At 34.4% G+C, this 11,632-nt stretch overlaps 1 protein-coding gene across 2 annotated transcripts; it reads right to left on the bottom strand.

Moving 5' to 3' along the window:
* Window positions 1–16: 16 nt before the first annotated feature.
* Window positions 17–11,625, bottom strand: LOC135132274 (sodium-independent sulfate anion transporter-like). Of its 2 annotated transcripts, none has more exons than XM_064060305.1 (11): window positions 11,394–11,625; window positions 11,050–11,335; window positions 4,772–4,976; window positions 4,487–4,707; window positions 4,269–4,437; window positions 4,051–4,215; window positions 3,703–4,005; window positions 3,512–3,654; window positions 3,297–3,464; window positions 3,045–3,198; window positions 17–319 (listed from the first exon to the last, which is right to left on the bottom strand). In XM_064060305.1, exons 2-11 carry the CDS (start codon window positions 11,221–11,223, stop codon window positions 267–269), a joined length of 1,755 nt encoding a protein of 584 aa, XP_063916375.1. In that variant the 5' UTR covers window positions 11,224–11,335; window positions 11,394–11,625; the 3' UTR covers window positions 17–266. The 2 variants fall into 2 exon arrangements, with proteins under 2 accessions (XP_063916375.1, XP_063916374.1); XM_064060304.1 differs by having other exon boundaries at window positions 17–180; window positions 11,394–11,516.
* Between the last annotated feature and the right edge of the window lie 7 nt (window positions 11,626–11,632).

Raw genomic sequence — 11,632 nt, 5'->3', positions numbered from 1 at the left:
TGATATGAAATTGCCATTGTTTTTAAAAAATTTATTAACACGTTTTCACATAAAGAGTAATAAATATGTTAATGTTTTATATCACAATTGTTAATTAACGTGGCCAAAGCTACAGCTGTGTGCTCGTGTTGTCTTTATTCTCGATGTTTATTTCCACGTTCCCTGTCGGCTGTTCGTGCTCTGAAACGTCAAAGTTGTCATCAGTGCTGCCATCTGACGAAATCGATAACTGGGTCAACGTACGGTGATTCCGGTCAGGGACGGTTTCAGTTAGATTGTTGACAAAGTGTCAAGTGCATTTCCGTTTCGCTGACTACGACTACCGTGTTGGGAAATAGATAATTAAGTATGAAAGGTGACAGTGTTGAAATTGCGATTTTTGCCAAGTTTGGTACTTTGCTAATCTATTTGTAAGTTATGTTTCTGATCACAATCAGTCATTGGGTTGTTTATGTGTGTTTTTACTTCCCGAGCGTAAGCAAAGGAAGTATTGTAATCGAGTCCGTCGGCCGACTCTCTACTTTTACGTTTTCTCGATCTTTCATGACCCCTAGAAGACGAAGAAATAGGTCTCCCATTTCCGTCTGTCTGTCCGTCTGTCCGTCCGTCTGTCCGTCTGTTGTCCCGGATTTTTATTAGACAGATAATCTCCGAAAGTACTCGACCGATTGTTGTGAAATTTTGTACTTATATTAAGAATATCATGTAGATGGTAAAACGCTAACCAAAATTTGTCTAATCATCCCCACCACTAATGCGATGACGTCACTTCAAAATTGTACATAGTAAATGGGTTTTCAATTGTATAAAATAACATAGTCCTACACATGTAGTTTACAACTCTGAATCGACTTTTCACCCGAAACGTCCAGATTTTTGGAAAAAAAATCAAAATTATAAAACATTTTGAAATTTATTTTTAATCTGCTAACCAGAATGCTTCGAAATGTTGCAGATGTTTTAAGGCTATAAAGAGCATCATAAATCTTTAGTCAAAAAATATTTGCTTATCCCCTCCAAAAACTTGATGACGTCAGCTCAAAAGTTTGTGGAATAAATCATATCTAAAATGTACAAAATATGATGAGTCTGTACTTGTGATCTATCACTCCATTCATATTTTTTGGATTTGCATATACAGGGTGACTCAAAAAAATTAATGAATGCGTAAATATATTTTATTGATTTAATCAGGAACTACAAAACCGAATGCTCTGAAATCTTGCAGATGTTTTAAGGTCATAAAGAGCATAATAAATGTTTAGTCAAAATATATTTGCTTATCCCCTCCAAAAACTTGATGACGTCAGCTCGAAAGTTTGCCGAATAAATCATATCTAAAATGTACAAAATATGATGAGCCTGTACTTGTCATTTATCACTCCATTCATATTTTTTGGATTTGCATATAGAGAGTGACTCAAAAAAATTAATGAATGCGTAAATATATTTTATTGATTTAATCAGGAACTACAAAACGGAATGCTCTGACATCTTGCAGATGTTTTAAGGTTATAAAGAGCATAATAAATGTTTAGTCAAAATATATTTGCTTATCCCCTCCAAAAACTTGATGACGTCAGCTCGAAAATTTGCCGAATAAATCATATCTAAAATGTACAAAATATGATCAGTCTGTACTTGTGATTTATCACTCCATTCATATTTTTTGGATTTGCATATACAGGGTGATTCAAGAAAATAAATTAAAGCGTAAATTTATTTTACTGATTTAATCAGGAACTACAAAACCGAATGCTTTGAAATCTTGCAGATGTTTTAAGGTTATAAAGAGCATAATAAATTTTTAGTCAAAATATATTTGGTTATCTTCTACAAAAAACTGATGACGTCAGCTCAAAAGTTTGCCGAATAAATCGTATCTAAAATGTACAAAATATGATGAGTCTGTACTTGTGATTTATCATTCCATTCATATTTTTGGATTTGCATATGCAGGGTGACTCAAAAAAATTAATGAAGGCGTGAATTTATTTTATCGATTTAATTAGGAATTACAAAACCGAATGCTTTGAAATCTTGGGAATATTTTAAAGTTATTATAAGCATGGTAAACTTTTGTTGAAAATGTATTTGTTCATCCCTCCTAAAAAAATTGATGACGTCACCCTTAAATTTTGCTGAATAAATCCTATCTAAAATGCAAAAAATATGATGATTTTGTACTTGTGATTTATCATTCCATTCATATTTTTTAGATTTTCTTAAGAGGTGGTTCAAAAAAATTAATGAAGTCAATTTATTTTATTGATTAAATTAAAGGCAACACTTATTATTAGTATTACACCTCAACCAACCCAATTTGGTAGACACAAAATTTGTTAAAGGAAAAACTCGGTTGAAACATAAGGGTAGCACGCTTATTTACATCGACTTTAACATTACAGACCTGCATTTGTTTTATGCGATCACTTGGTTCCGCGAATGTGAAATAGACATGTTTATAATCAACCAATTGTGAATTTCACCGTCAAGAATTAAAATAAAACCCAATGTTTTATATAATAAGCGGAAGTCGAAGCAATAAAACCGATGGTCGTTTTGTTTACAGTTTCTCTGTTTGACTCTCACGTATGCTGTTACGCTTGTCATCTTAAATTAAGAATGTTTATACATAAACGATTTTCAGTTGCCGTATAGGTGAGTAAATTGTTTCGTTATTTTATTGATTATAAAAATTCAATATTCAAAACGACCCAATTCATTTTCCCGAAAATTTGGGATTACAATAATTTTATTCTTAGTATTACACTACATCTATCCCAACTGATATACGTGTCCTTGCAAAAATGTTGACGTCATCGCAATTTTTTTTAAATTCCCACTACAAAAATGTAATGAGAAAAAAACACAATAGCCATGCAGTCGTCAAGTTTCCGACAGCGAGGGAAGTACTGTCTAAACTCTTTAGACCAATTTTTTATTGTTAATACGACTACTATTAACGTGACTAGAAACAATAACTTTTTAACTTTTTGAAAAGATTAATGACCCTTGGTGCGTTTGTTATATTTACAACTAACCTTTCAGAAAATTGAATAAAGCGTCTTCTGATTGGGCTACTTTGGCCCCGCCCTCCGTCACTTTCGTCAGAATTTTACCAACGGATTTTTTAGGCCGGTAGAAAATTACCTGTTTATTCACTTTCTTGAAGTCGGAAATGAATGCCGATAAACACTAAAAAATCGATGTGTAAGTTTTAAAGGGGGCGTGGTTTAGCGGCACCAATAGAGTCCACATGTGTCTCTAGCTCCGCCTCTTAAATGCGTTCATACCTTTGCTGCTGTAAAGTCCATCCTGTTTATCCTTTGGCAGTCAAAAACGACAACGGTAAAAACTTGCGTTTCCTTGCTCTTCATAATTTTCTCCCTTACGAATTCGGCGGATGGAAACAAAATGGCCGCCGTTGGGGTCACTTTGACATAATTGGCGCCATTTTCGTTCTACATTTGTCAAAATTAGTACAAGAATGTCGCAAATGAAAAATTACCATTTTTTCAATTAAGACTTTGGGTCTGGCAGCCCCATACAGTACGAATATTATGTCAACGCACACCCCGACCAAAATCCCTATTTCTATACTAAGCAGCAAGCAGGCCGCCAACGTTACGAAAAATGGCACCAAATCCATTTCTACAAACATAAAATCAACAACAAATTTTAAACCGGAAGAAAACGCACTATTAATTTCCCAAATCATCTTCGTTAGTGTCACTTCCACCATAAAAATGACAGCGCAAATAATAACCGCTGCCAAAGTAGGCTTCGGAATGTAGGAGAAATAAGGCGTGAGAAAAGTCAGCGCTAAAAGCACCATCACACCGGTGTAAATCCCAGCTAAAGGTGTCCTCACACCGCTCGCGTTGCTCACAGCCGCCCTCGAAAACGACGCATTCACGGGGTACGACCCAAGGAACGAGCCAATCAGATTGCACATCCCTACCGCAATCATCTCCTGTGACGCGTCGATGACCTTGCCCTTAGCTACAACCACAATTGTACACAAGTCATCAAAAAACTGTAACCTACCGAAAGCTTTCGCAATGGCGACGTTCCCCAAAATGGCGACGAACGGTATAACGAAAACCCCCGCTCCCACTTCCTTCATCATATCCACCACCGTCAGAGTCTCGTTCCTGATGACCATTTCAGCCATGGGGTTGGTCAGACTGGGCAAGCCTTCCGGTACTTTCGCTATAAGAATGAACCCAATTCAAATATTTTCAAAATTTCGCACACGTACCCACAAGTTAGCGAAAACGGCGCCGGGAGGAAGTAGGCGATGAGCGCGCACGTGATCACGACGAAGGCGTTCCTGGCCACCGAGCAAAACCAGATGAGTTTTTTGATTGGGGAGGAGGCGGTTTTTTCGGAGTGGGGGCCGTCGAGGGGCGGGGTTCCGAAGTCCTTGAGTTTCTGCAAGAGTGAGGTTAGGTGGAGGTGATTTAGGGGGTGGGGGTGGTACCCGCATTGAGAGGAGGACCAGGCAGCAGGCGAGGCCGAGCAAGGCGTCCCATTTGTTGGTTTCGGGGATGTGGTGGAAGACTTTGGTCCAGACGTCGGTGAAGGTTTCAGCTGAGAATTTTAAGCCGAGGAGGTTTTTAACTTGGGAGGAGGCGATGGTGAGGGCGCCGGCGGAGGTGAAGGCGGCCACGACGGGGGTGGAGACGAAGTCTACCAGGAAACCTGCGGTCAAATATTATTTAGTGTGTTTTGGTCTAGGGACTTTTTAATTTAACCAACTAGTTACCTAGATGCAGTCCTCCACAAAGCAGTTCGATGATTCCGGACACGAAACAAAGAAGAATTGATGCTCGGACGTTGCCAAAAGTGACGTTGTGGGTGAAAGTGAAGGTCAAAAGGGACAAAAGGGCGGTTGGTGCTATGTTTAGTTCCGGGATGCTGCCAAAAGCGACGTAGATGAAGCCTCCACACAGAGAAGAATAAAGTCCATACTAAATAAAAACAAAAATTATGTAGCGGCAACCAGCAATACACCAACATTGGTTAAACATCTGTATTTTGGGTTGCCTACGTCTGCTCTAACGTTTCAGAATAAATAAACAAAAGTGATCAGTATTTAGATTATGCATTGAATACATTAATAAAATCTTTCGTTTTATTTATATAAAGGATGATCGCAAAAATCGCCGTTACCATGTTTTTGGGTCAAGTAAACAACCGCAGTTTATCATCTGACAACTGTTTGAATCAAAGTTATCAGAAGAATGCTAATTCCATTAACCTTTAGCTTATCACTTGCTGAAGCATGGGAAAGTGTGACAAGGTATTTAAGGTGGATTTACAAACTTGACGTTGACGTTGTCGTTGGGTTTTTAACCAATCAAATTACGGTAGTGTGCAGTGCTGCCAACCTGAATGAAAATCCTCTGAAGTACTAAAAAAAGGCAAAATATAAGCCCGCCCACCCACCCTATCTCAATTGTAATGACTTTTTTTATTCGCCGTGGACCAAGGGGGTGGAGCTTAACTGGAGACTACTTATTTCTTTACAAGAAATTAAAAACATGTTTTTGAGTACCGTGTTGTTCAAAGAATACTATGCATATTAAGAGAAAATTAAAGCCAAAGGTTAAGCCCCGCCCACCCACCCTATCTCAATTGTGATGATTTTTTTTTCTTAGAAACCTAAAACACGTTTAAAATGGCAAATTTTTGTAAGGAAATAAGGATTCCCGACGAATAAAAAAAATCATCACAATAGACATAGGGTGGGTGGGCGGGCTTTCATTTTGCCTTTTTGTTTGAATATGTGTAGACTTCTTTCCTTACAAAAATGTACCATTTTCACCATGGTCTAAGTTTCTTGTTGCGAAAAGATGGCTATGTGTTAAGAAATTAAGAAAACAAAGGCAAAATATAAGCCCCGCCCACCCGCCCTATCTTTAGTCTGATGACTTTTTTTATTCGTCGTAAGCCGAGGGCCGGAACTTAAAAGCAAAAATTGAATTTCCATGGTAGGTAAGTACATTATTTAAGTGTTAGAAAGTAATACAGTCCTGAACTTGTGGTTTATGAATGCGTGTCGAATTTTTATCCTAGACGTGGAAATTTTTGGAAAAAAATCAAAATTGTAGATACAACATATTCGATTTTTCGACATTTCAGTTTTTCGATTACTGAATTTTTCCCTATTTTAGAGTTGGGATTTTTCGGTTTTTCGATTCTCAATTTCTCCATTCTTCGAATCTGCCCACCCGCCCTATCTCAATTGGGATGATTTTTTTATTCGCCTTGAACCAAGGGGGTAGAGCTTAACTGCAAAATACTTATTTCTTACATGGTAATTTCTTGTAGAGAAATTATACAAATTTTGCAATTAAATTCCGCCCTTTTGGCTCTCGACGATTAAAAAAAAATCATCACAATTGAGATAGGGTGGGTGGGCGGGGCTTATATTTTGCCTTTTTTCTTAATATGCATAGTTGTCTTTTCAGAACAACAAATTTAAAACATGTTTAAAATGGCAAATTCTTGTAGACCAATATGATCTTGCAATTAAGCCCCGCCTAATCAAAAAGCCGAAAAGTCCAAAAATCGAAAAATTGAAATGCCCAAACATCGAAAAGTAATAAAATGAAAAATCAAAAATTTTAAAATTGAAAAACTGAAAATTAGAAATTTTGAAGAACTGAAAAGTCGAAAAATCGAGACTTCCAGGAATTGAAAAAATTTAAATTTTAAAAATTGAAAAATCAAAAAGTCGAAAAATCAGAAAATTGAAAAAACGAGTTGGCGAGACATCAAAAAATCGAGAAATTTAAACGAAAAATTGAAACATCGAAAAACCGAGAAATCGAAAATTCAAAATTTAAAAAATCGAAAAATTGAAAAATCGGAAAATTGAAGAATCGAAAAACTGGAAAATCGAGATTTTAAAAAATTGGAAAATCAAAAAGCCGAAAAGTCCACAAACCGAAAAATTGAGAAATCGAAATGGCCCAACATTGAAAAATTATAAAATTGAAAATTTTTAATTAAAAAAATGATATATCAAAAAAAATTAAAAATCCAAACATCGAAATTTCGATAAATGGAGAAATAAAAAATCAAAAATTTTCAAAACCGAAAAATTGAAAATTAGAAATCTCGAATAACTGAAAAGTCGAAAAATCGAGACTTCCAGAAATCGAAAAAATTTTAAATTTTAAAAAGTGAAAAATTTTAATTATGGAAAATTCTATATCGAGAAATCGATATCGAAAAATAGAAGAATCGACATATTGAAAAATCCCAAAACCGAAAAATCAAAACATTGAAAAGTCGGGAAATCAAGAAACAGGATATTCAAAATCTACAATTTAAAAATCGAAAAATTGAAAAAACGAAAAGTCGTAAAGTCAAAAAGTTGAAAAATTGAAAAGTTATAAAATTGAAATTAAAAAAAAAGATACGTTAAAAAACCAAAAAATCTAAAACCGATAAGTCGAAAAATCGAGAAATTGAAATATCTAAACACTGAAAAATGTAAAATTTAAAAATTCGAATAATTGGAAATATCGAAGAACTGAAAATTTTAAAAATTGAAAAATTAAAACATTGAAAAATAGAAGAAACATCAAAGAATCAAAAAATTGAAAAATCCCAAATATGAAACATCGAAAAAAATTTTAAAAATTGAAAAATTCAACAATTGAAAATCAAAACATTGAAAAGTCGAGAAATCAAAAAATCGATTAATTGGGAAATTACGAAATCAAAATTTTCAAGTATAGAAACGTCAAAAATTGAACAACCGAAAAATCGTAAAATCGTAAAACTGAAACAGGGGGAAATGAAAAATTGAGAAATCGAAGATTTGAAGAATGGAGAAATTGAGAATCGAAAAACCGAAAAATTCCAACTCTAAAATAGGGAAAAATTCAGTAATCGAAAAACTGAAATGTCGAAAAATCGAATATGTTGTATCTACAATTTTGATTTTTTTCCATAAATTTCCACGCCAAGGACAAAAATTCGACACGCATTCATAAACCACAAGTTCAGGACTGTATTACTTTCTAACACTTAAATAATATACTTACCTACCATTGAAATTCAGTTTTTGCTTTTAAGTTCCGGCCCTCGGCTTACGACGAATAAAAAAAGTCATCAGACTAGAGATAGGGCGGGTGGGCGGGGCTTATATTTTGCCTTTTTTCTTAGTATGCATAGTCGTCTTTTCAGAACAACAAATTTAAAACATGTTTAAAATGGTAAATTCTTGTAGACAAATATGGGCCTTGCAATTAAGCCCCGTCTAATCAGAAAGCCAAAAAGTCCAAAAATCGAAAAATTGGGAAATTGAAATGTCCAAACATCGAAAAGTAATAAAATGAAAAATCAAAAATTTTAAAAATTGAAAAACTGAAAATTAGAAATTTTGAAGAACTGAAAAGTCGAAAAATCGAGACTTCCAGGAATTGAAAAAATTTAAATTTTTAAAATTGAAAAATCAAAAAGTCGAAAAATCAGAAAATTGAAAAAACGAGTTGGCAAGACATCAAAAAATCGAGAAATTTAAACGAAAAATTGAAACATCGAAAAACCGAGAAATCGAAAATTCAAAATTGAAAAAACCGAAAAATTGAGAAATCGAAATGGCCCAACATCGAAAAGTTATAAAATTGAAAATTTTTAATGAAAAAAATGATATATCAAAAAAATTGAAAAATCCAAACATCGAAATCTCGATAAATGGAGAAATAAAAAATCAAAAATTTTAAAAACCGAAAAATTGAAAATTAGAAATCTCGAATAACTGAAAAGTCGAAAAATCGAGACTTCCAGAAATCGAAAAATGTAAAATTGAAAAATCGAAAAAACGAGAAGTCGAAACATCAAAAAAACGAAAGATTTTACGAAAAACTGCAAAATCGAAAATCCAAGAATTCGAAAACCCAAAATTTAAAAAATCGGAAAATTAAAGAATTGAAAAACTGAAAAATCGAGATTTTGAAAAATTGAAACATCGGGAAATTGAGAAATCAAAAAAAAAAGTTTTAAAATTCAAAATTTTAAATCTATAAATCAAAAACTTGGAGAAACTGAAAAATCGTACAATAAAAAAATCGAAACATCGAAGTCTCGATAAATCGTGAAATCGAAAAACTGAAAAATAAATAATCAAAAAATTTAAAAAATTTAAAAAAATAATCGAAGAACTCAAAAGTCGAAAAATCGAGACTTCCAGAAATCGAAAAAATTTTAAATTTTAAAAAGTGAAAAATTTTAATTATGGAAAAATCTATATCGAGAAATCGGTATCGAAAAATAGAAGAATCGACATATTGAAAAATCCCAAAACCGAAAAATTAAAACATTGAAGAGTCGGGAAATCAAGAAACAGGATATTCAAAAAATCTACAATTCAAAAATCGAAAAATTGAAAAAACGAAAAGTCGTAAAGTCAAGAAGTTGAAAAATTCAAAAGTTATAAAATTGAAAGTTTGAAATTAAAAAAAAAAGATCTTGCAATTAAGCCCCGCCTCTTGATCCGACAACGAATGAAAAATTCATCACAATTGAGAATTGAGATCTGGGTGGGTATGGGTGGGGCTTAATCTTTGGTTTTATTTCTTTCTTAATATACACATAGTATTCTTTGAACAACACGATGCTCAAAAATATGTTTTTAATTTCTCGTAGAAAAATAAGGATTTTGCATTTAAGTTTCGCCTTCTTGGCTCACGACGAATAAAAAAAAAATCACCACAATCGAGAAGGGTGGGTGGGCGGGGCTTATATTTTGCTTTGTTTTCTTAATATAGATAGCCATTTTTTCACAGCAAGAAACTTAAAATATGGTCAAAATGGTACATTTTTGCAAGGAAATATGGATTTTGGAATTATGGGGCGGGAGCCAATTGCAAAATCGATATTTCCTTATACACATTTTCCATTTTAAACATGTTTTAAATTTATGTTGTGAAAAGAAGTCTACACATACTAAAACAAAAAGGCTAAATCTAATCCCGCCCACCCACCCTATCGCAATTGTGATGATTTTTTTATTCGCCGTAAACCAAGAGGGCGGGGTTTAAAACTGCAAAACACTAATTTTTTTAGATGACATTAAAAACATGTTTTTGAGCATCGTGTTCAAAGAATAGTAAATATATTAAGAAAAAGAGGCAAAATATAAACCCCGCCCACCCACCCCATGTCAATTGTCATGATTTTTTTATTCTTCGAAACTTAAAACACGTTTAAAATGGTACATTTTTGTAAGGAAATATGGATTTTGTAATTAGGCTCCGCCCCTGGGTCTGCCAGCGAATGAAAACTTCATTACTATTTAGATCAGGGCAGGTATGGGTGGGGCGTAATTTTTGGCTTTAATTTTTTCTTAATATACATAGTATTTTTTGAATAACACGATACTCAAAAATATGTTTTTAATTTCTGGTAGAAAAATACGGATTTTGCAGTTAATATCCGCCTTCTTGGCTCACGACGAATAGAAAAAAATCACCAGAATTGAGATAGGGTGGGTGGGCGGGGCATACATTTTGCCTTTTTTTGTCATATGTGTAGACTTATTTCGAAACTTAAAACATGTCTACAATGGTAAATTTTCGTAGTAATCAACGGAGTTTATAAATGACAATTTTCAGCTCTAAAAGCAACGTCAGACATTTTAGAAATTTTGGGGTGCCTCTGGGACTCACCATATTCAACGAATTTGATGATTGAGCAAGTAACTAATTTACTATTGATAGTAACATTGATACATACGTATGTAATAAAAAAAAATGTTATGTAATTGTGCCTTTGGGTTGGCCCACCTGTTACACACCCCAAAAATTCGGACAGTCATTATTTCCCAATTCTCATTTGTTTAACACTTTCCCCAAATATTGTCAAGTCATAACGAGTCAATTTCGTATCCCCTCAAGCAAAACCGACATCACTCAAACATCCTCCAATTATTTACCTCGGTAAATAATAATTTCAAGCCTTGACAGTAACTAATCAAGTATTGTTAAGGTGAAGGTTCGCATCTGAAGTTATTAATTTTTTACTTACTTCTGGTCCTAATCCCGCCAAGGAAGCATAAGCGATACATTGCGGAATCAAGGTCAAACCAATGGTGATTCCCGCCACCAAATCCGCTATAGCTATATCCACATTGTAGCCTTTGGACCATGTCAAAATCGGAAATCCCCTTCGCACTCTTTCAGACAGCTTCAACATCATCATGCCGACTTAAGTGGATAACGACTGCGATTACGTTAATTGTTGAGGAATTAATCAGATCCGGCTGCAAAGTAGAGACGAGAGACGCGTTCGGAAGACGCTCGCTGCGCTCGCTCTACACAATAACCGATTTTAGCGCGATTTTTGGTTATATCAACACAAAAACTGCATACCTGTACCGCTGTAGCACTGAACCTTGACTGCTGAAAGTACCACTGAATGTATCACTCACTATCGTACCAGCACTTTTCTATATATCGCGAGCTTAATTAGCCTTATTATCGAAACTCTGCAAACTATGATTCAGTTCGTAAATAGCTGGATAATATGCACACGAGCCACCACCAGCGAATCGTCTCTTCGATCTGAATTTATAACAACACCCGAAGGTTCTCGCTATTTTACGGACACC

This window comes from Zophobas morio, unplaced genomic scaffold, assembly GCF_036711695.1.
Source record: "Zophobas morio isolate AGI-343-1 ecotype UQ-CSIRO unplaced genomic scaffold, CSIRO_AGI_Zmor_V1 ptg000021l, whole genome shotgun sequence".
Taxonomy (NCBI): Eukaryota; Metazoa; Arthropoda; class Insecta; order Coleoptera; family Tenebrionidae; genus Zophobas; species Zophobas morio.
The sequence above is the reverse complement of the archived record's forward strand: the minus strand, read 5'-3'. Positions and strand labels throughout refer to the sequence as shown.